We start from the raw sequence: 23,793 nt of genomic DNA, 5'->3' as shown, positions 1-23,793 counted from the left end.
TCAATGGAGTCGAGTCGAGTTGAGTTGAGTTGAGTCCTTGCAAAGTGCGTGTGTGCAGGTGCCATGTGGTGACATGTGGCCAGCAGCAGGGGCACAAAACAGGAGCAGATCCGAGTTCGAGTTCGAGTCCAAGTCCTCGTCTGTTGCCATTGAAGCTTTTAATTTGATTTTCGTTCAAGTGTCGTTTTCTGTGGTCCCCAAACCTTCTGTCTCTTTCTCTGCCTCTGTCCCTTTCTGCTGACCCTTTCTCTTTCGCAATTTGTGCGTTTGACCATGTTGATTGTAGCAAACTTGAGCCTTTGGCCCGGCTTAAACTTCATCTCCCGCTTCGATTGGGGATCCCACTTTTTGGCCGGGATTTCACTTGGGTTCCTGCTCCAGTTCCCGTTTCGGTTGAGGTCTCCGTTTCTGGTCCTCCTAATGAGGCATTCCTTTGCTCCCGAAAATCCCCTAATTAAGGGCATAATAGAGCCTTTCGGGATTTAAAGTGAGTTGGCCAGGTTCCCTGTTGTGCCTGTATAACAAAAATGTAAGATTAGCCGCAAAACAATTAAATAGCGTTGTATAAATATTGTAAAACATATTTTACTTTACTTTTTCGACAGAAGTATTGATATATTTTTGGTAAAACTAGTAATAGGATCATTTTAAACAAACAAATAAGGTAAACAATTAATATTTTAAGCTATTAATGCCAATCGACTAGAAACTTTTATTACGTGCTCAGCCAAGTATAAAAACAATGCACAAAGAAAAAGGTTCTTAATAAGGTAGCCCATCTTGATAAGAAGCCGATTTCTAGTGCATTGTTTTTATATATATTATTTTGTTGACGTCAATTTTACTCTTTTAATCTTCTTATCATTGCCCTTACTTTATTTACTACTTAATTTACCTCTTTATTTATTACGTTATTTATCACTATTATACTTCATGCTGAAGTCGAAAGACTGGTAGTGTTCAGTACTAAGCCAAAGTTCCCGTCGTGTGGTTTTAATTGTTCACAATGCTTAAGTTGGCATTTTCCATTTGGTGCGTATTAATTATCCTTAATGTGCAGGAATCATTGACGTATGCAGGTTCCGTTGCTCTACTGGAAGATTCTTCAAATCAGTGTAGTCAATTCTGCCTCACCAAATTGCACCCGATGATCGAAAACATTCCTAAAACCGAGACAACGCTGAACAGGATTTATGGCGAACAGCAGGCTATACAGAACAAACTCCTGGAGGTACAATCCAAACTGGAGACTCAGCAAACTGGACTGAAGGATCTGCTTCTGGCTGTGGAGAAAAATTTGGACGACCAGAAAACATCTTTCCTTGAGGTAAGAATGAATAAGTTTTTATTATTTATTATAATATATTCAAAAAGCTTTCCCTAAACTATAAAGTTATTACAGACTATGTTAAACTCATATTTTTGCTACAGGAGATTTTAAGGTTTTCAAAACTAAATACAAATATTAAATAAATAAAAAAATAATATAAAGATTACTTTTAACTTTTTCATAAAAATCAAATTAAAAAAAATTTTAAAACATGTGGAACGTATATTTTGTTTATTCTTTCTTGTTAATTATATATTTTTCAATAATTTTATTTCAGGAAACCCATTGCAAACACAATGTTGCAACAATGTCGCCAAAGTTTCAAAAGGTTGCTTCGAGGTACTTTTATTTTGAAAATACTCTCAAACTAAATCGTTTGGCCGCGGGCATCGCCTGTCGTGAGATGGGCGGCCATTTGGCGGTGATCAAAGACGAACAGGAATTTTTTGCCATAACAGCAAGAACCATAAAAAATACTTGGTATCACGTTGGCATCAACGATCTGGACACTACTGCCCGATTTATATCAGAAACTACCGGCACGTCAGCCCCATTTTTAAAGTGGTCTTCAGGATATCCCAAACCAAACACAGGCTGCGTATATCTTTATAACTACGGCATGGAAACATATAGCTGCTACGATTTGTCATATTTCATTTGTCAATCAGACATCGCAATATAATTGAGAGACCATATTGCCCATTTTCCAATACCTAAAACTGAATAAAAATTTAATAAACTTATAAATAGAACCGGAAAGAATAAAGAAAATGTGTTAATTAGTCAAAAACATAAATGAACCGATTTTATCTAATTGCACATGTGAATAGAAAAATCACATCATTAGATATTTTAAACTGTAATTTTTTCTGCTTTAAAATTTGGCACATGAATAAAAACAATTTCTTTAAGCATTGCGATTACTTAAGCTTTGGACTGCCACGGCCTCTTATCAGCTGCATAGAAGTTTTTAGAAGAATCTGTCAGCAGACAGATTCTTTTCAGTACTTTGATAACGTTCCTCTTGTGTGGTTTAAATTATTTAAAATGCTTAAGCTGGCATATTTCGTTTTGAGCGCCCTAATTATCCTGGATGTTTATGGATCATTGGCGCATCCCCAGGATAAAGGAGGTTCCGTTTGCCAACTAAACGATCCTCCGAACCAGTGCGCTCAATTCTGCCTCACAAGACTGCAACCGATGATCGAAAACATTCCCGAAACCAAGACAAAGCTGGACCGGATTCAAGGCGAACAGCAGGCAATTCAGACCAAACTCGTGGCGGTGCAATCCAGGCTGGAGGCCCAGCGATCGGGATTTCAAATCGAGTTGGATGCCCATCTTCAAGCCGTTCAGAATAAAGTGGAAGTCCTGCAGACGGACATTCAGAAAAAGCTGGATAGCCAACTTCTGGCGGTTCAGACCAAGCTGGAGGGACAACTTAAGGAGTTACTTCTTGCAGTAGAGAAAAAGCTGGACGACCAGAAAACATCTTTCCACGACTCCTTTGAGGTGAGATTAAACAGGACTGAAGGAGAATTGCAGGATCTTCAGACCAAGCTGGATGAAAAACTTCTGGATGAACGGAAGACCATTACAAAGCAAGATTTTGAGGTCAGAATGAACAGGACGGAAGGACAACTGCAGAATCTTCAGGAAAAAATTGTAGGCCAACTAGGAGCCTTTCAGGCAACTCTCCAGGAAACCCGATCCAAAAATAATTTAAAAGCCAAATCGCCTAAATTTCAACGGATCGCCTCGAGGTACTTCTATATTGAAAATAATATGGAGCTAGATCATTTTGCGGCTGGTGTCGCCTGTCGTGAAATGGGCGGAAACTTGGCGTCAATTAAAGACGAAGAGGAATTAAATGGTATTGCCGTGAGGAGCGTAAGAGACACATGGTATCACCTTAGCATCAACAACCTGGACAAAGAGGGCGTTTTTGTATCTGAGACCACAGGGAAGCTAGCCACATATTTTAAGTGGAGATCAGGATATCCCGGTAACTCTATAGGCTGCGTTCAGCTATACAATGGAGGAATGGGTATATATGGCTGTACGGATAAGGTAAATTTTATTTGTCAGTCAGACGATGAAATATAAGAACACAATATTTGGTTATTGATGAAATAGAATAATTAATAATGTTTTAATCAAAAAAGCGAATCACTTACGCTTTTAATATTATTATAACCTAATAAAACAGGTTAATATTATAATAGTAATAAAAAATAGTAAAACAAAAATTAAAAACAAACTATAGCTCAAAGATTTGACAAATTTTTTGGTCAATTGCAATAAAAATAATATTAATAAATATATCTGGACAACATTTCTTAAGATTGTATCCGTTTATTATTTAAATAAAGATTTAAAAAATGTTTCCTTAAATAAAAAATAATAAATGGTTAAAAAATAAGAATAATAATAATCTATAAACTATTGAGTAATCGAATCTGGAATCTGGTTACCTAGCCATATAGGAATAATAGGAATAAAACAAGAGAGAACGCTATAGTCGGGTTGTTGTCCTGACTATCTAATACCCGTCACTCAGCTAAAGCGAACGCTGTGTCGGGTTGGTGTCCCGACTAATAATCGTAGCTCAGCTAAAGGGAGTGCGAGGGAGATAGATATATAATTTTTGATTGCGTATAACTTTTTAATGAATGATCCGATTTGAAAAATGTCTTCTACATTTCGATAGGTATAAATATACACAACAAAATTGCATTTATACTTCTCGGAAATCTTTAAAGATGTGGGCGCAGGACCCATTTTAAAATCGTTAGTGGGCGATTGTGGGCGTTAGAGGGGGCGTGGCGCTCGGCTAAAATAAACTTGCGCTGCGTAGGAAGCCAAAGAATATGTGTGGAAAATCTCAACCTTCTAGCTTTTGTAGTTTCTGAGATCTCAGCGTTCATACAGACGGACAGACGGACAGACAGACAGACAGACAGACAGACAGACAGACAGACAGACAGACGGACAGACGGACATGGCTAGATCGACTCGGCTAGTGACCCTGATCAAGAATATATATACTTTATGGGGTCGGAAACGCTTCCTTCTAGCTGTTACATACTTTTGCACGAATCTAGTATACCCTTTTACTCTACGAGTAACGGGTATAACTACCTTGAACCATTTCCATCTCAATGCCCTTTCCATTTAATTCAAAGCTTAGGAACCACAGCAAATCAGTTTGCAAAGTGCCTGCTCAGCCAAGTAAGTGACATTAAATAAACAAATTATTTTATTTGCAAAATTGCAAATGGCTATGGATAATCCTGAGTACTAATTTACAATTTAGTGAGGTCTCAGTCGAGAATGCGAGTGCCACGCAATCGCCAGCAGGCTCTTCTTTGGAGCCAACAAAAGCGATTGAAGCCGCAGAAGAAGAATTTCCACATATCGCTGGGCACTTGGCGGAGCATCTTGTCCAGAAATACGGATGAATTCTGTCGCAATACAACCATTCATGGATTGAAGTACATCAACAACAGCAAGTTGCGGAAAAGTGATAGGTGAAAAGAAAATTGATTAAAGAAATTGAAGTTCTAATAATATCTAAAAAAAAAGTTATGAAAAAAATAAAAGTTTTAATAGTTTTAATAATATTTAAAGGAAAATTATTAAAGTAATTGAAGTGTTAATAGTTTTAACAATATTTAAAGATAAATTATAAAGGAAAAAAAAGGCTTTAATTGCTTAAAAAATATTTTTAAGTGTTTAAGTTTTAAGTTTAAGTTTTAACTTTAAGTGTTAATACTTCCAATCAAATGTAAATATTATATAATATAAGTTAATATAACTTAATAGCCAAATGCACTATCGGTATTATTTATATTTTAGGTAATTTTAATAAACCTAAAAAACCTTAAGCTTCCTTGTGCTCTAAAATAAATTTTTGTGTAGGCATATATGTACATATGTACTTACCTTTTATTCTGGTTACAATTTTAAATTGATTTAATTTCCATTTAAAGGTTATTTTTCGGCATAGCCTTGCTGGCGGTGCTCTCCTTCGCCATTTATCTAATACAGGACGCCTTCGATAAATGGAACACCAATCCGGTTATAGTGGGCATCGATCCGGAGCTAACTTCCATTGCCAACGAGCCCTTTCCGGCGGTCACCATCTGCAATTTGAATCAGGCTCTGGCCGAAAGAGTTAAGAACTTGGCCAACGACTCCACGGAGTTTGCAATGCTGCAGTTGCTCTGCCGACGGAAGGTGGATGTCGAACTGGTCAAGGGGAATAATTCCAACTGGGAGGAGTTTATACTAAATGTAAGTAAGGTTATATTTTTGATTATTACATTTTCATTATGTAAATTTATAAGAAAATCATTAAAAACCTGTGATATCCCAACTTGGTAGTAAAAGTTTATCAAGCCTTTTAAATTCTTCTTTTATAATACGTATTCCTTTTTTTATAATATACAGATCTCGCAACCATGCAAATCAATGGTGATTAACTGCCGTTTTGGCGCCGATGATTTCGAATGTGCTCGTTTATTCCACCCCATTGTGACCGACGAAGGTCTGTGCTGCGTTTTCAATATGCTGCATCCCAGGTTTATGTACCGGAAAAGGTGGGAAACTCCATTTTCATTTGCTTAAAATGTTCTATTTCGGCCAAAACCATACGATTAAGCGTTCGGAAAAGCCTTCTTGCGAAGCACAGCTTTTGGTTTCAAATTGAACTAAAAGCATGAGAACTTTGAAGACCTGCTTTTAGCCAACGGGAAAACCTAAGCTATGTCTTTGATTTTAGTCTAAGAACAATAGTTCAAAATGAAAAGCTAATAGAAGGAATAATATAAAACAAGAAAGTAAGGGGACTTCGGTCAGCCTTCCTATTAAATTAAAAATGAATTTTAGATGTTTTACAAAAAAGGTATAATATATATAACGTACGTATATTATAATATTTAGTATAATATAGTAGACCGATTTATGTTAAATATTATATTAAAAAAAAGAGTATAGAGAGTATAGGGAAATTCCATAAAAATCAACGAAGCAATAATTTGATTCCAATTATTATACCCGTTACTCGTAGAGTAAAAGGGTATACTAGATTCGTGCAAAAGTATGTAACAGCTAGAAGGAAGCGTTTCCGACCCCATAAAGTATATATATTCTTGATCAGGGTCACTAGCCGAGTCGATCTAGCCATGTCCGTCTGTCCGTCTGTCTGTCTGTCTGTCTGTCTGTCTGTCTGTCTGTCTGTCTGTCCGTCTGTCCGTCTGTATGAACGCTGAGATCTCAGAAACTACAAAAGCTAGAAGGTTGAGATTTTCCACACATATTCTTTGGCTTCCTACGCAGCGCAAGTTTATTTTAGCCGAGCGCCACGCCCCCTCTAACGCCCACAATCGCCCACTAACGATTTTAAAATGGGTCCTGCGCCCACATCTTTAAAGATTTCCGAGAAGTATAAATGCAATTTTGTTGTGTATATTTATACCTATCGAAATGTAGAAGACATTTTTCAAATCGGATCATTCATTAAAAAGTTATACGCAATCAAAAATTATATATCTATCTCCCTCGCACTCCCTTTAGCTGAGCTACGATTATTAGTCGGGACACCAACCCGACACAGCGTTCGCTTTAGCTGAGTGACGGGTATTAGATAGTCAGGACAACAACCCGACTATAGCGTTCTCTCTTGTTTTTCACTAATTTTTCCGACCCATTTCTTTCAAAGTAAAATTTGAAATATTTAAAAAATTATATTCCCAAGAGGAGAATTAAAAAACACGGAAGCTATTCTATTTTTTAGATTATTCTTCCGATTATTCCTAAGGGGGCTATACTATATACATATACCACCATTTACCTCGCAGCGTTCCCTTCTCGCACCGCAACATCACCCTTCCCGCGGGTTTCCATGCGGTCAACTGGCACGCGGAGTTGGGCTACCGCAAGCGGGGCTCCCAGGTGGACGGGGACAATCCGCTGTACCCGCGGCGAGCCCAGGGAACTGGTGAGTCGCTGGGCCTGTCGCTGACCCTGGACGTCCAGGCGGACGCCTACTACTGCTCCTCGTCCAGCAGCGTTGGCTTCAAGATCGCCCTGCACAGTCCGAACGAATCGCCGAATGTGCGGGAGACCGGAGTTCTGTTGGCACCCGGAATGGAGACCAAGCTGCGCATTGATCCGGCCAAAATCCTGACCGAGAAGCACCTGCGCAACGTGGACCGCCTGAGCAGGCGGTGTTTGTTCCGCAACGAGCTGAAGCTCCGCTGGTTCGCCCACTACACGCAGAGGAACTGCGTGGCCGAGTGCCTCTCCGGCTGGCTGCTGCGCCACTGCGGCTGCGTGACCTTCTATATGCCCCGCCTGAACTGGAACGACACCATCTGTCCGCTGCGCCAGCGGGAGTGCGTGGAGCTGATCCGATTCCGGACCATTGTGGCGATGGAGTCCTGCCTGGAGGAGTGCCTGCCCTCGTGCTTCGACCTCACCTTCAGTGCGATCGCCTACTCCACGCGCATCTCGCACGACGGCTTCCGGGAGACGCCCGCGAACGGCGGCTGGAACTTCTCCGATTCGTATGTGGAGCGCAGCGTGGCGGTGGTGAATATGTACTTCAAGGATCCCACATTCAGGGCCAGCAAGCAGACCGAGTTCATTGGCTTCTCCGATTTTCTGTGTAAGTTCGGGCTCGAATCGAATGCTTTTGAAAGGAAATAACATATTTTTACAGCTTGCGTGGGCGGCCTAATGGGTTTGTTCCTGGGCTTCAGCTTTCTCTCCATCGCCGAGTGCGTGTACTTTGCCCTCATACGTCCCTGCCGCACTTGCTCGGAGATCCGACAACTTAACCAGCCGCGGGAGCAGCCTAAGAAGCCGCCTGCCCCAGCCAATATCAGATACATTTCACCGGCCAATTGGTTTCAGGCCGAACTGGCCCGTCAGCACTTTAATCCTGCTTAAACTTAGCACAATAGCACACACACTAATCTAGATGAGTTCCCAGTACTTGGTCACGAACTCGTTTTTGGGCAGAGCCAAAGTGGAGGGCCGCTCGTAGTTCAGGGCAAACTGCTTGGCCTTCGACTGCAGTTCGTCGTCGAAGATCTGCAAGGGGAAAATCAGTTATAAAGATGAAATAAAAGGATATATTAAGGATAATACATTGCACTCCTTTCTGTCCAAGAGCGGCGCCAAATCGAATTCCATGATGGGCAGCGAGGTGTTGATGAACCTGGCCGCATTGGCCACCTCCGGAACAACGTGCTTCTGCAGCAGCGCAATCTCCCACAGCGAACTATTGATCGCATCCGATTTGACGGGATCCGTTTCCGTTTCGTTGTACGGATCGCTCACTTCCTCGGCCGCATGACTGCCGCGAATCAATTTCTGCAGGCCCGTGTGCCGCAGCAGCAGGTTGCAGACGAACCGGATCATGATCACGGCATCTTCGGTGGGCGATTGGAGGGCCAGGCGGGCGAGACGCTTCACAAAGGCCGCCACCAGGTTCTCCGGCAGATGGGTGGAGGTGAGGAAGATGTCGGCCAGGTAGAACAGGCGCGCCTTGTACTTGTTGTAGAACATCCGGGGGTAGAACATGTTGTACAGCTTCTCGTACACATCGGGATAGGTGATGTTCTGCTTCTGCATCAGCGTGAAGATGCCCTGGAGGGCCAGCAAGGCGATGGGTCCATCTGGGGAATGGCAAAATGAGTATTCAGGAGATCTCTAGAGCTTTCTATACCCACCGAACTGATGCAGCGAGTCCATGAGGAAGTCGGTCAGCTGGATGGGGTCGTCCAAATGGTTGATTACGCGCTCCAGCAGGACCACCAGTATCTGCCGGTGCAGCCTCTCGTCCACTTCGCTGCCCTTGGTCATTATAACCAGCCAGAGGTCGTTCAATCTCTTGCGATTGGCCTCCAAGCTGAATTTGTGACTCTTCGCACTTTCCACGTGGTAATCGGCAGTGTTGAGAACGGTTTTACCAAAGTCCAGGAGGTTCGCAATGGCCAGGAAGTTCATGGCCTTGATGGGGATGCTCTTGAAGTCCTCCTGGGGCACTAGAGCTATTAACTGCTTGAGGGTAATCTCCAAAACGTCGAGATTCTTGCAGTATTTCCCATAGTTGCTCAACGCATTCGTCGGTGTTTCCTCGGCGTTTAGGAGAGTGCTCAGGATATCCCGGATCCTGTGGGTGGGCCAGCCCTTATTGGTGGCTACGGGATGCTTGGCCTCCACTTTGATCAGCTGCATGCACACCTTTAGGGCCGCGGAACTCTCGGAATCCACGAGAAGGTTCTCCAGTAGCAGCAACCAGGTTTCCTCGTACAATTCCCGGATTTTCAGGGTCTGTTTGTCGGCGCCCTCGGCGGATTTTCTTTTTAACAGGTTCTTGAATATCACCTCGAGGGTGTTCATCACCTCCCCAGCCGGCACATTATCGGGGGTGTCCTTCTGTGGGATTTTAAATAGTTAACTCATTTTACTTAACAATTTCATTGGTTTTTACCAGCAGTTGAACGAATCCCTTGAGCGTTTTGATGTCCACATTCTTGGCATTCAGCAGGGAATTGGCCTTAGACTGCAGCTGCTTCTTGGCCAACGGCTCCGCTACGACCTCGTCCTTCTTTCCAGCCAATCGTTTCATTGTCAATCTGCTAAATGTGGTTTGGGTTTTCCTAAGCAACAATTTAAATCCAAAGCAAAACAAAACACGAAAACATGCGGCGTGCTCTCGGGGAGTTGCCAGATCGATGGGAAGAGGTCAGTCACGAGCTGCCACCTTGGCCGTGGCAGAAACTATCGATTGTAGAATAACTATTGTTTGGTATTTTAATTTAAATAGTATTTTCAAAATACTCAGAAATATAAAATAATAATAAAATTAGGAGTAAATTTATTTTGTTTTATTAATTTAAATTATATTATTATTAAAATTATTTCCCTCTTTTTTGTGATTAACCCTTAAAAATCATTTGTAAAATATTTTAAAAATCATAAAATTGATAAGTTTTGATAAAGGAAGAGGCAAAAAATAAAAATATTCAGGTTATAATGCCAATCGACATGGAATTTAATAACGAGTTCAACAAGGTAGGACACACCACATTTGGAACATTATTTCCATTTCTTTTTTCTACTTTTATGACCAAAATACTAATAGTAAATACTACTTGGGTTAAAAATCAAAATCTTGATTATTGGTAAAAATTTAATTTATAGACCTTTTGCATTAACTTGGACAAAAATTTTCACAAATCAAAAAGGCGCTTTTCGCTTTTTTTATAAGGGGTTATCATAATTTTCTGCGAAAAATGGTTGAAATGTTAACAGATTGGTTGTGTTATTACGACCTCAACAGATTATGACATTCCATATTTGAACCAGTATTTCAATTGTTCTGGCCAAAAATACGTTTTTTTTGGGTTGAAAATCAGAATCTGGCTTTTTGGAAAAAATTGGATTTTTTTAATGAATTTTTTGCTGTAATTTGGACAAAAATGGTCCCAAATCAAAAAGGCGCACTTTTTTGAGCAGCTAACAACCTGCTTTGAGAAAATTAATTTTTTCACAATTTTCGCATTTTTGACAAGGTACCATCATGTTTCTTGTAAGAAATGACAAAATTAAAAATGTTCACATTCAAAATGCCAATTATAATCTGATATTTGTAACGCTATTATAGGCTCGTACTGAACCCTCGGATATATCGATATTATGGATGGATCTACTAATTCCAAAAGTGTAATCTCTAGCGCGGCAGAATTTAAACTATTTTAAAAATATATATATATATATATTTAAAAATATATAAACTAGTTTTATTTTCCTAAATTTCTTATAATTAATATTTTTCTAAAGAGAAAAATAAATTTAGCCGAAGGTGTGGGTTTAGGACATTAATTTACCACATTCGTTTTCATTCATAAAGAAAAGTCACTCAAATTGAGTTTTCACTTAAACTCGCGGCTTATTCTGAGTTCGGGCTTTTTGCTTTTGCGCTCAATTTCGCTTTCGGCTAGCGAACGAAGCCGCTTTGTTTACAAATATTTTTTGTTCCTTTGGGAATTTGCATGCGCGCCTGTTGCGTTCTTTTCTCTATCGATTAAAAAATGTTTGAGGGAGAGTGTTTTTTATAAAGCACATACAAATAAAATATAAGATTGATATTTTTATTAAAAGTTGTATTTCTTGTTATTTTAATTTGTTAAAAAGAATATTAATTTATATCATTATATTTATTTTTTTTTTTTAAATGTATTTCTAAAATAAAAAATAATTTTTTAGTTTTATGGGTTTAATTTATTTTTTAAATCCAAAATATAAAATGTATGAAAGAAATTGATGTAATACAATTATTTGGAAATACTTGTTATAGAATTTAATAAAATATTCATTTACAAATTAAAACAATTTTAAGTACTGTGTAACAAACATATTTTGAGTAATGACAACAAATTTTTTAAATGTATTCCGTATAACAAAACTATACATCAAAACCCTCAAATGTATTTGTTATTTTTAAAAAATGTATTATATTTTCGATTCAATCACAGATTGAATAAATATACAATCTTTAAAACTTTTTAATTTTTTATTATTTTTAGTTATTTAAGTTTTACGAATAGACTAAATAATAAGTAAGAGAAAATTGTACAAAATAAATGTCGAATATTTCAATAATATTTTGAGTACTTTTCGCAGGCGGCAACGCGCTCGAATCGTTCAACTCGACTCGCATCCTTCGGATCTTCGGCTCGTCCTTCGTCCTGTGTTTTGGTTTTGCGCCCACTTGCGACTGTTTCGCTTTGGATGGCGCGTAGTTCGCTGGCGAATGTCCTGACCGACGGTTGTGCGGCGGACTAAAAAGGACCAAAAGGACCCTCGGCCTGAAGAAACCATTTCAATCCGCAAAAATCTCAGTTCGAAACTGGATTTTTTTTTTTAAATATCTCGCGAATTAACAATTTTTTCTTTATTTTTTAATGTGTCATATGAAATGAACAACAAATTATCCGTACAATAAAAACCAATTAAAGAGAATAAACTCAGAATTCAAACAGATATAAAGTGGAAGTGAAATCGGGTTTAGAAGTTTTTTGGTGATAAAGTTTTCCCAAGTGTTTTCCGGGCTTTCCTTCGTTTATTTATTTTTTTTAATTTCCCACTGTCCAGCGGCCTTAGGAAATCAAATCAGGTGAGTGGCAACTTCTGGTGGCGGAAATTGAGTCAAGAAGCCGGTAATTGAATTAAAGCCAGATTTGAGATTTTTGCTTTACAAGAACCGTTTAATTGGGCTTGGATTCTCGCACTTTTCCCGCCTTTCCTTCTAATGAACTCCCACATCCGGATTGGGTTTAAACTCTCTGGCCAAGCGGCTTTTGTTCGCCATTTGATTGATGAGAGATTTGAGGGATATAGAAAATAGAAGTGAAACTGAGAATCATACGAGGACAGGTGGGAATGACACGTGTGATTCGCGGGAAGGAAGAATCCTTTAAGTTGCTGCTGACAAGGGAAATTAAAAAAAAAAAATGTAAATTTTCGACAGTGCTGTTTTAAAAAATTTGTTCAGTGCAAAAATAGATTTTTTATATGTAAGAAACTAAAAAGTTCCCGAGATTGCTTAAATTATTTTTCAATATTCTTAAAGAAAAATATTTCTTATTAAAACTTTTTTTTTTTGTTATTTCTTAAAATAAATTTAATTTTCTTGTTTTAAAAAATTAAACAGTGAACTAAAAAATATTAAAATGATTCCTTAAAAATTGTCTTTAAAACTGGGATTTAAATAATGTAATGAATTTTTAAATTATTTTTCAAAATTTATTAAAATTATAATTAAAAGAAGTAAAGAAATTTAAGCAATAAAGACTTTGAAATTTTAAAAATATTAACTTATTTGCTAAACTGTCTTTAGAGTGTTTTAAATAGTCATAATAAAATAACAACAAAGAAGTAAACCAGAAAATCCATTTTAAAATGTAATTACAATTACATCAAAGGTAATTAAAAGAGTGTTTTAATTGTAAATTCATATGTAAATTCCTCTTTATTAGCTGGACACTAGAAAATGCACTTTAATGACTTTCCCGCCGGGGTTAATCCAATTGCTTTCGTGACAATATAGCACTTGCCACTTAACCCGCGAATTAAATATCCCTTTGTCGGGGGTGCGGTTAGTGCATCCGCTTAATACGAATCCGAATCAGAATCCGAAACCAAATCCAAATCAAAGTCCAGGTGCTCAGATAGCTGGCTTCAAGCACGCGATGCGCAACATGCGACATGCATTTAAATTCAATTTCAGCTGGCCACCCAATTTACACATTTAACGTGTGTAATTTGCAGCTAAATTTAATTGGCCTAATTAGGTGCGACATGGCCGTGGATCGCGGGTGGAGGGGTGGTTTCCGGTTCTGTGGGGTATGAAATGCATGTGGGCGGTGTGAGTTGCCATTAAGTGTTTGGCTAAGGACCCAACTCAAAGCAAACGGCAGTCGCGTCAATTCAGGCGAAATCAACTGAAATAATTGCGCCCTTCAATTGTCAAATTGCGTTGGTTTTGACCTTAAGCATTCGCCTTAATTGCAAACATTTGAGGAGCAGGTAAAATGCTGGAAAATTCTACGAACTAGTGGACATGTCAGAGTGGGTATTACAATCTAAAAATCATCATACAATTTACTAAGCGATCCTAAAAAATATCTATAGTTTCTTTTTCAATTAAAAAATAGGTTTTATTAAATTAATATATTTTAAAAGTGGCTTCCTAAAAAACTTTTTTAAAAGTATTAAATGATATTGATAAGGTCTCGTTTAAAGGCATTTTCTGCCACTTGCACAACCTTGGCAACCCTGGAAAAAAATCCAGGAAAAATCCAAGAGGCCTAGAGGGAGAGATTTCTCTGGTTGGATTCCTTTTAAAGCGCAAAAAAATGGTGCAAAAAAGTTTTCCATAATATTTTAACAAGAATTTAACGCTGCAGGCGAGGACAAGGCACACAAGTCCTGAAGTCCTGCAGAACCGCCCCCTTAGCCCCCTCAGCAGCCGGCAAACATTGTCCAAGAGACCAAGATGTGGCATTAAAAATGAAAAAGCAACTCAAAATTCTCTGTCTCGCAAATGGGAACGCAGCAGTAAAAATACCAAAACGCATAGTCACAGGGGGTGGAGGTGGGTGGTGAAGCTAGGATAGAACGGGTGGGAAAAACCGGGGGAAATGCTGGGTTATATGTAACTGAAACCTTTGGATATTCTCCCATTTTTTTCCTGGCGACTGGGGTCCAGGCCTCGGCTCATCTGAGGCATGCAAAATGAACCATAAAGTGCAGTCAGTCAAGTTGTTTTGAAGCCCTTTCCCCCGTTACGCCCCCCATCCCGCCCCACTTTTCTGCACCGCCCCCGTACTGATAAGCACTTGACTCGAAGGCTTTGACCACATTTTTGCCCCTTTTTCCAGGACACCCCAAACCCCCAAACTCCGACCCTCCCACCCTCCTCTGGCGAAAATAAAGCCGAAGAGCCCGGCGCCGGGTTCATAAAGTCGGACTCATATCTATATCTCCCCTTTCAGAAAGGGACTCGTAAATGGTCCCTCTCTGCGGGAAAATATTTCGAAATTATGTTTCGTTTGAGGTGCAATTTGCCAAGATAGAAGGACTCGCATTTTCCGTCTCTGCCGAGGACATTTGGAACGGCCAATTGGAACGCTGAAAGGCTGAATGCAGACCGGCACTTGGGTAATTAAGAGCCGTTTAAAAATGTAAAGAAGACAGTTTGCCTGATTTAAGAGCCATATGCATTGAAAGTGTTTGAACATTTCCAATTGGAATACTAAGAAAATATTTGTTCATTTGCTTTAAGTGAACTTGTACAATTTAAAATATAAAAAGAAGAACAATAAATAAATTAAGTTATATTTAGTTCAGTTAATATTTTACATACACTGATAAGAAAATATAACAGTACAAATAAATATGTGCATATTAAATGGAAAGTACTTACTTGAATTAAATACAAAAACGTACTATTTAACACAAAACATATTCAATTTCATGATTCAACTTTAAAATATCAAAAATAAAATATATCAAAGTTGAAAATAACTATAATTCTCAAAGGTAGTAATTTTATATTTAAAATTAATAAAAACCGCATTGGATAAAAACACAGCCAAGTATTTAAATTGAAGATGAAATCTTTGGACTTAATACGTTTTTTTTTATCAGTGTAGGACATCTTTTAAAAAAAACAAATAAACAATTTACAGGGTAAATTTTGATATATTTGTTTTTAAACTTGGGTAGTTAAACCTTAAAATAATGGTAATCAATTATATTATTTTTTGTAAATAACTTAGGAAATAAATTTCCAGATTTAATCACTAGATTAACCCAATTCCCAATGACAGTAACAACTTGCGAGAGTGCTCGGAAAATCGCCCATTGCTTTTCCTGACTAATCAGTTGAGCCATAAGCATTTAGCATATAGCTGGTGTCATTCGCCCCTAAAAGTTGACTAAGTGAAATGCTGCAATTCCAGCAGTAATAATAATATGCTGGCCATAAAGCTTAGGAATTACACCTCAGACAAATGCAAATGTTATTGTGTTGCCTCGGTTCCCCAGTTTCCTAATTTTTTTGTGTATTCTTTTTTTTTGCATTTGCCACCCGGCTTATCCTGCTGCCCCGCCCACTTTTCCACACACTTTACCGCCCATCTAACCACTCATAAGCTTACCTTTCACACACAGAGAACAAAAAGACAGGGGCAAAACAAGATAAACACGTTTACAAATTTTTGCCAAGCTTTTCCCGGAGAGGAAAATTCGGGGGGCGGGTGGAGTGCAGGAAAAGCGACGGAGACCGACACGCGAGTATCATGAAAAATGTATAAAGAGCTGCCAGTGGCTTTTCCCAGCCTCCATTCCAGTCCTCTCCACTTTCTCTTCCTTTTTTGCTGGTCTGGTGTGTAAATTTAATTGATTGACATCACTTAAGCGTAAGGACAACAGCCGAAAAACAAGGACGAGAGCATGTAAACAAATGATTTGTGAATTGCCTGCCAAGCAGAAATGATAATCGAAAAAAAGAACGCACATCTTAATTTGTTTTCAATGCAAATATTTGTGAAAAGCGAAAACGTTCTCGATGACTGAGCGGAACGTTCCGCCGACTGAATTCGCCACTTAAACCCGGATTAGTTGCCACTTCAAAAGTTAAGAGTGTGCGAAAACAGGACGGTTTCCTGCGAAATTCATTTCAAATGAATTCAATTCAATTTTATCAAATTGTATTTACCCAAAAGAAAGCATGTAACAATAGGCCTTTGAAATGAATTTTGTTATTTTTTAGGAATAGCTGATAATATTCTGAATGGCTTGGGAGTAACCAAACTAATTTTATTAAATTTAGATTTTTTTTTAATTATTTAAAATTTTTTATTAACAATTGAGAAAATACTAAAAATAATTTGTTTATACCAGTTCTTCCAAATAAATGTAATAAAAAACAATAAGATACGACTAAAAAAGGCTAAAAAAAGGTAATAATATTACAAGTATTTTGTTTTTACCAGTTCTTTTAAAAAATAATAATACAATTCTTTTGAAAAAAAAGCAGCAAAATTTCAAAATATGTTGTCATTACCAGTTCTTTTAAAAAATATTAGTACATATAATAAAATACTGTAAAAGTATTCACATTAAGAATTACCCAGCTATTATTTTAAATGTCTCTTCTTATTATTAAATTAGTTTGGTATATCTTAAAGTCATCCCAATTAACTTGACAATGATGAAGACCCCAATTGAGGTTCACTTAGTCCTCGACAAATTCCTGCCAAATAGTTTCGGGTAATGCCTTTTGGCAGTCCTTTATGGCCAAGTGCTGTTCCCTGGAAATAGTTTAGTGGGTCCTCGGATCCTTGGGTGAAAATATGAAATGTCGCTAAGATGGGGCGGCGCTTTCCCGAGATTGAGAATGCCTTCCTCACAATTAGTTAATTAAGTTAAATTCGCGTTGTCGCTGGCACATCGGGCGTCATCTTGGCTGCTCATCAGGGTTATCAAGATGAAAGCAGCCGGCGCTTCGCGTTTCCAAGAAGTAAATGGAATCGCGGGGGTCCCGGAGTTACTTTGAAGTGTATATCCACTCCACACATCTCTGTTTTCGGTGTTTCTTGAGTTTCTGGTGTTTCGGGTGTTTCGGCTGCTTCTGGTATTCTGTGGCTTTCGGCGATTGCTGTTGCATGCTAATCGAGTGAGATTCCAAAGTGCCTCCGACTCCGCTCTCGTAAATAATTGATTAATGAATTACAAACTGTTTCGCCTCTGCAATCGTCTCACACATGCCATAATTAAAGCCCGATGCCCATGTACAAACATACATAAGTACACTCAAAAAAAAATTTTAGAAAATCGCCTATGGATTTGCTTTACTGGCGATTTTTTTCTATATTTCTGGAATATTTCTTGAATTTAATGAATTTTGATTAATTGGAAGAAAATTTTCTTTACCAGTAGAAAATTTTTTTATTTTAAAGAAAAAAATCGCCAGTGAAGCAAATCCATAGGCGATTTTCTAAAATTCAGGGCGATTCATTTTCTGAGTGTATATCCCCTGGCAGAAGGCAAAAGTTGTTGGCTCTACTTCATATTTACAATTCAAATTTCGGGGCTTATTTATGTACTTTATACATGGGAATTTTCTCGGCAATGTAATAACAAGGCAACACAGTTTAATTCCCAAACATTTTTGGGAAACTCCACGGTTTTTGGCAATAAAATTGGGATATATTAAAAAAAAAAAACTTCGAAATACAAGTAATTTTTATTTTTTTAATTATCTAATATTTTCAAAAATTTTAATTTTGTTTTTCAAATCCAAAATATAATATAATAAATAAGGATTCAAAGAGAAAAATTATTATTTTTACTGGTTTTTATAGTGATAATTATTTGGTATCATTTTAATTATAAATTCATTTGAAATCAATTTTTACAAAACATTTGCCAAATTTTAGTCTGCATTATTAATAACTATGAAATATTTGCAACCTTAGCTGAGATCCTTAAAATACTTGGAAAATTCCAACTATCTACAAATGAATAGCACATAATTCAATATAGATTCCATTTAAGACAGGGCTGCAAATTCGGTTGAAATCAAATTCAAATTCAATACGAGTCCAATTCATTTCAATTCCAACACATCCCAATTAGCTGCAATTCATTCTAATTTCAACACAATCTAGCTGCCACTCAGTTGCCATTTCCCACTTACCACTCACTTTTCATCCGACCGTGGCCATGAATTTCCCGTCCCGTCGCTGGGGACCCGAAAATATAGTTGCTTCTCCTCGGCTTCTGGCCTGCCTGTTTGGCCAATGCGAAATTGCGCACATTCATTTCCGGAATTCTAAGAATTTTCTGCGGCCAGTGTCCGTTGAGAGATCTCGGGTGAACCAGGGAACTTGGGAAACTGAAGACCCGGATAACCCGAAAATACGGCGACAAATTTTGGGGGAGGAATCGAGGAATTCCGGGTGCAAGCAGGAAGTCCATGATGTGTAGTTAGCCACTTGGGTACTTAATGAACTTTGAGGCTTTTCTTGGCCAGTTCATTTCGGTGGAAAGGTCAGGGGTCAGTTCCTGTCCACAAATCGATGAGACTCAAAAGTTGCATTCTTAAAAAATTTGCCCCATAAAGTGGGAAATTTCCCGAATCGATTGTTGTCACTGAAGATTTAAGAAATGAACTTTCCGATTTTCATTGCATACTTTTCAGATTTGGGCAGAACTTTTTAAAGTCTTCCAAGTTTGATTCGCTCAATTTAAGACTTTTTTATGGATTTCAGAACTGAATTTCGTTCATTGGTTTCATAAATCACGTAGGGGAAATGAAACTAAAGTTTCAATACCTACAAAAACAAACAATTAAATGGCAAAAGATACCATTGCATACTTCTAGGAAGCAAATAAATATTTTTGAAACCACTGGAGATTTCCCGACTTATTTATAGGTGTCGTTTTTGTGTCGCACATTTAAGATATATTTTTACAGTCTTTGTTTTTATATTGCACACATAAATCTAGGAACAACTAAAAGACACTCAGTGTCTATTAAAAATTATGTACATTTTATTTAAGCCAAATTCCCAGAGCCAACAAATAAATTTCAATTTAATTCTGCGAAAGCAAAATGGTAACCAATTGTTTGTCACTTTTAAGCTTCAATCAGGTATTCCATTAAACTTTGTTTTCCCACTCACTTAACTTTGAGAAGTGAAACCTAATCCCGGCTTAAGTGGGGAATTTATTATGAGAAACAACAGCAAAGCTTTTCCTCTATCACAAATATTTTCATTGGAAGCAAATTACAATGTGAGCTGTTTTCCCATCATTTTCTGTTCAGTTCACTGCGAAAGAAGTCCGTCTCTTTTATTTTTGCATATTTATCGTCATCAAAAAGGCTGGAAAATAATATTCTTTATGTGCCCTATAAGAGTATAAAGCTTACTTATTTTAGGAGACCCAAATTAAAAACATTTTAGACCGAGATACTATTTTTGATGTGCCCTTAAAAATGCTGAAAAACTACCCCTTATTATTTTTTAACAACTTTATTCAAGCACTTTCAGCTCATATTTTCCAGACAAGTTTCCCGACTTGATGTGCTGCGAATGTGTGGCTAATATAAAGTTTAATTTCGCCAGCCAACTACGAATTGCGACTCCATCACACATGATTAGCCACGACTCAAGTTAAGGATCAGCGGGTGTGGGTCCCGTTTGCTTATTAAAATTTATGATCAATGTTTGTATGTAGACTTCCGCCTTTCCACCCTTCCCTCTCGCTTTTTGCGGCTAAAAAGTTTTACAACTTTTGCCGAAAATGCCGAAAATTATAATTTTTGTGCGCCACCCAAGTAATAAAACTTTTACGCCCGAAAGTATGCAATGTGCATGTTACAGTAGTCACTGTCAAACATGTCCTTGTTTAAGGGTGAGTGGGTGAGTGTGTGTGTGGGTGTGTGCGTGCGACGAGTCAAATGTCACAAAGGATTGCTGGTTGCTTGAGCAACAACAAGGAAAAGAAGGGGGGAAAACCAGGAAAAGCGGGGGAAATGTTGAACAAAAGAAATGTGAAAATATGCCAGCGGGTTAAGCAGCAGCAGCCGCCTCCTCTCCTTCGGTTTGTGGGCGTGGCACTGGCATTAAATTATGAAGTCAACAATGCATGTGTCGTGTATGTATATGTATGTGTATGCGTGGGCTGTTTGGGGGCAATGGGGGCGTGGCTGGCACAACGTAATTGTGGGTGTGTCTAACAACCAAGAACTTGGCTATTTCGGTTACATTTTTGCGTTCCACAAAAGGGGAAAACTCTGGGAAATTGCAAAATGTCTAGCATTCAAAAAATAGAATAATTTCCAACTTGCCGGGAAAATTTATTTATTTAAAAATAAATCTGCAAATGTTTAGGATATCACCAAATGTGAAATTAAATTCTTTCCCAAAAGTTAGACTTTTTATACCCTTGCAGAGGATATTACGTTTTCAGTTAGCAGCCGGCAACCCCATAAAGTATTTATGCGTATATTATTATTTTCTTCCGGTGTTTTTGAATTGGAAGAGTCAGAAAATAAAATAACAAGAAAACCGGTATAATTTGTTTTTTGTTTAAATAATATTAAAATTTCAGAAAATATGTAAGTGATCTAATATATATCAAATAAAACTCCGAGATTAGTTTTTAAAATTTTATATTTTGGTTCTTCTACCATAAAAATGTATTACAAATGTAGAAATACTTAAGTTACTATTTCGCTAAATTCCTTACTGAACAACAGCGAAATCACTTTGCAGAAAACCCCGCCAATAGTGGAATCCCACTCCCCCGCCCTCTCGTTAAACATAACTTCTGCTTAAATACTAAGTAGTTCTGCCCATAGAGAAGATTAATTTGATTTTATTAATGAAATCATTAGTGGGGCAAAGGTAAAGAAAGGAAATGTAACGGAACGGAAAAGTCCACGAAAAAAAGTCCGGGCGGCGCTTGAAGTTAATGTGGCATGTGAATGCCCGTAACTTTCCCCTTATAATTTGTCCCTCCGATTTTCCCGGGCTCCAAGTTTTCTCGCTTTCATTCATTTGGAGGGTTTTGCGTGCCGGGTTTTCGGTTTTCCGTTCTTTTTTTCATTTTGTCATGCCAGTCGGCCATTTCATTCATTTTGGGGGGCCTGACCTTCCGACCCGCATGTGTTGACCACTGAGGATGTAACAGTAAACAAAGGCACTGAGCGAGAATTTTACTAAATAAAATGCAAAGGAAAACTTTCTGGGAAATTAAAATAAATGTACAATTTAATTTTCTCAAAATTAGTGGGGAACTCAAATCACTTTAAAAGGAGTCTAAAAGTATGCAAAAATATATTTTAAGGCCGTAACTTTAATGGCTCATTCCAACACGCGACTTTTCTTTTTCACTGCATACTTTTAGACATCTTTTTAATTTTTTGACTTTGATGTCTTATTTTTCTTTGAGTCTATCAGGGGTCTACCAACGACAACGGATGTGGTCATTCACACAAATTAAATATTTGCTTACGCTGTTGTAAGTGAAGCGTCATCGCAGGACATCAACGACATGGACGACGAGGACTTTCACCTTCGCTTTCTTCGCGTCCCCCTCATGGCCACGCCCCCTTTGCCGCTCTTTTATTCTGCGTTGAATTAATTGAAGCAAATTTCGAGTTTTACCTTTAGCACGGGAAATTCGAGCGAATGAAAACAGATAACAGACAGCTGACAACGTTTCTGCCCCCTCGTAGCTACGAGTCTTTCGCCAGGTCTCCATTTCTCTGGATGTTGCTTTGAGTCCTTTGATGGAACCGCTGAAAAGGATTCTCCTCTGGGGATTTCTTCGCCTGGCAAATATTCAAGGTGGCAGCCAATGAATAGAATTTAATACTCAAAGCCGATTTGAATCTATCAGGAAACTAGTCTCGATAAAGAAATAAATATATATAAAAGTGTTGAATGTTCAGAATAGTTAAGGAGATTAAATCAGTTAGGGGAAAATAAATTTATTAATTAAAATATACTTCTTTGCAAACTTTTATATAATCAGAAACCATTTTTATAAAATAATTCATTATAATAAAAAACCCAAATAATTTAATCAAAATCAAATTTGATTATTTAAATAATCAAATATGATTATATAATTTTTCCTTTACATATTTTTTAATTGCTTAATTTTAAAACTGGGTTGCCTGTCTGGGAAATCCCCTTCTAATCGCTGTAGAACTCGGCAATTCAGCAACTTCGCAACTTGTCCATCAAATAAACGAACTCAATTGAGGCGAATTCTATCACTTGTTATCCCGTCGCACACTCCAATTCATTCAATTTCCTTTCACTTAGTTTTTTTCTCCCTTTTTTCGGGATTTGGTGGGGTCGATTAAACTTTGATCTAAGCGCTTTCGAACTTTTCTGGTCTACTTTTTTTGGTGCGGCACATTTTTCTTTGAATTGAGTCCAAAGCCTGGCGGCTAAACATTTAAATAGATTTTTACTCGCTTCGCTTTGCTTTTCTGCCGTTGTCATTGAGTGGACACGAAAACCTCAAGGATCCATCAGAAATTTCTTTCGGTTCCCTTCTGTTTTTTCAGCCTCCTTTGTTGCAAAAGGCTTATAGAGAGAGAGAGAGGCATGTAAATAGATTGGTAGGCAAACAACGGAGGAATACTTTTGTTGCCTGTTTGTTTGCCGAGTTACCTATAGGCAAACAGATTCATTCTATATGGTCTGCGGCCCACTGGAAATCACACAAGCGCACATATATTTCGGTATAGGTATGTATATATCGTCACCCACGCGGATTTCCCACCCATGCGAAACAAATCAAATGTGGCAAAGGCTGCGATATTGAGACGCGTTGAGGCGATAAACGTGCTGGCTAAATGTTGGTCCCTCCCACCCAAAAATAACTAGATGAAGATACCGAAAGCGGTAACGGTAAACGAGCTTTATCTCTGGCCCCCAAAAAATCCCTCCCATTGAAGCCTGATTGCTCGATACTTGATACTTGAGCATACACTTGACAAAAATATGGCAACTCTGATTGGAGCTACAAAAAAAGAAAAAAAATCGATATTTTGTGGTGTATGTATGTATTATCAATATTATTGTCTTTTTAAGTAAGTAAATATTTGTTCGTATCTTTCACATACTATAAAACTCAAAAATTGCATTCATGTTTCCACTGTTGCAAATAATCACTATTCAAAACACATTTTCTCCAAGTGCCGAACTTCCTCTAAGACAATAACCGATGCTAATGTATTATACGTGTCAATGTGGCCTCGGCTTTTGACTGATATCTGTCGCCAGGAGCAAAAAAATCGGTGGAAAAGAGATAGCTAGCCACTGTCGCTGTCGATTTGTGACAAATAGCATTCG

At 37.9% G+C, this 23,793-nt stretch overlaps 4 protein-coding genes across 5 annotated transcripts; 3 read left to right on the top strand and 1 right to left on the bottom strand.

The window, feature by feature from the left end:
- The first annotated feature begins 955 nt into the window (after positions 1-955).
- On the top strand, positions 956-2,126 carry LOC108054952 (accessory gland protein Acp29AB-like). The gene is made up of 2 exons (XM_017138077.3): positions 956-1,327; positions 1,608-2,126. Exons 1-2 carry the CDS (start codon positions 1,007-1,009, stop codon positions 2,010-2,012), a joined length of 726 nt encoding a protein of 241 aa, XP_016993566.2. The 5' UTR covers positions 956-1,006; the 3' UTR covers positions 2,013-2,126.
- A 251-nt stretch (positions 2,127-2,377) lies between these two features.
- LOC108054947 (lamin-1-like) lies at positions 2,378-3,436 on the top strand. Its single transcript, XM_017138070.2, has one exon. It carries the CDS (start codon positions 2,378-2,380, stop codon positions 3,434-3,436), a length of 1,059 nt encoding a protein of 352 aa, XP_016993559.2.
- Positions 3,437-4,395: 959 nt separating this feature from the next.
- On the top strand, positions 4,396-8,284 carry ppk8 (pickpocket 8). The gene is made up of 6 exons (XM_017138072.3): positions 4,396-4,561; positions 4,647-4,860; positions 5,323-5,626; positions 5,783-5,931; positions 7,192-8,000; positions 8,055-8,284. Exons 1-6 carry the CDS (start codon positions 4,492-4,494, stop codon positions 8,282-8,284), a joined length of 1,776 nt encoding a protein of 591 aa, XP_016993561.3. The 5' UTR covers positions 4,396-4,491.
- On the bottom strand, positions 8,239-10,066 carry LOC108054950 (nucleolar complex protein 4 homolog B). Of its 2 annotated transcripts, none has more exons than XM_017138073.3 (4): positions 9,834-10,066; positions 9,070-9,778; positions 8,486-9,015; positions 8,239-8,428 (listed from the first exon to the last, which is right to left on the bottom strand). In XM_017138073.3, the coding sequence occupies exons 1-4, from the start codon at positions 9,969-9,971 to the stop codon at positions 8,312-8,314; spliced, it is 1,494 nt and encodes a 497-aa protein (XP_016993562.2). In that variant the 5' UTR covers positions 9,972-10,066; the 3' UTR covers positions 8,239-8,311. The 2 variants fall into 2 exon arrangements, with proteins under 2 accessions (XP_016993562.2, XP_016993563.2); XM_017138074.3 differs by having other exon boundaries at positions 9,070-9,775.
- Between the last annotated feature and the right edge of the window lie 13,727 nt (positions 10,067-23,793).

This window comes from Drosophila takahashii, chromosome X, assembly GCF_030179915.1.
Source record: "Drosophila takahashii strain IR98-3 E-12201 chromosome X, DtakHiC1v2, whole genome shotgun sequence".
In the NCBI taxonomy this organism is placed as follows: domain Eukaryota; kingdom Metazoa; phylum Arthropoda; class Insecta; order Diptera; family Drosophilidae; genus Drosophila; species Drosophila takahashii.
This window is presented reverse-complemented; position numbering and strand designations above follow the sequence as displayed.

Bases quoted from the DNA above. Each gene is read 5' to 3' on its own strand.
- LOC108054952 (XM_017138077.3), top strand. From the start codon at position 1,007: ATGCTTAAGTTGGCATTTTCCATTTGGTGCGTATTAATTATCCTTAAT. The intron at 1,328-1,607 runs GTAAGAATGAAT...ATTTTATTTCAG, and splicing joins AGAAAACATCTTTCCTTGAG to GAAACCCATTGCAAACACAA.
- LOC108054947 (XM_017138070.2), top strand. From the start codon at position 2,378: ATGCTTAAGCTGGCATATTTCGTTTTGAGCGCCCTAATTATCCTGGAT.
- ppk8 (XM_017138072.3), top strand. From the start codon at position 4,492: ATGCCCTTTCCATTTAATTCAAAGCTTAGGAACCACAGCAAATCAGTT. The intron at 4,562-4,646 runs GTAAGTGACATT...TTTACAATTTAG, and splicing joins CAAAGTGCCTGCTCAGCCAA to TGAGGTCTCAGTCGAGAATG. The intron at 8,001-8,054 runs GTAAGTTCGGGC...ATATTTTTACAG, and splicing joins TGGCTTCTCCGATTTTCTGT to CTTGCGTGGGCGGCCTAATG.
- LOC108054950 (XM_017138073.3), bottom strand. From the start codon at position 9,971: ATGAAACGATTGGCTGGAAAGAAGGACGAGGTCGTAGCGGAGCCGTTG. The intron at 9,779-9,833 runs GTAAAAACCAAT...AAAATCCCACAG, and splicing joins AGGGATTCGTTCAACTGCTG to AAGGACACCCCCGATAATGT. The intron at 9,016-9,069 runs GTGGGTATAGAA...GCCATTCCCCAG, and splicing joins GGACTCGCTGCATCAGTTCG to ATGGACCCATCGCCTTGCTG.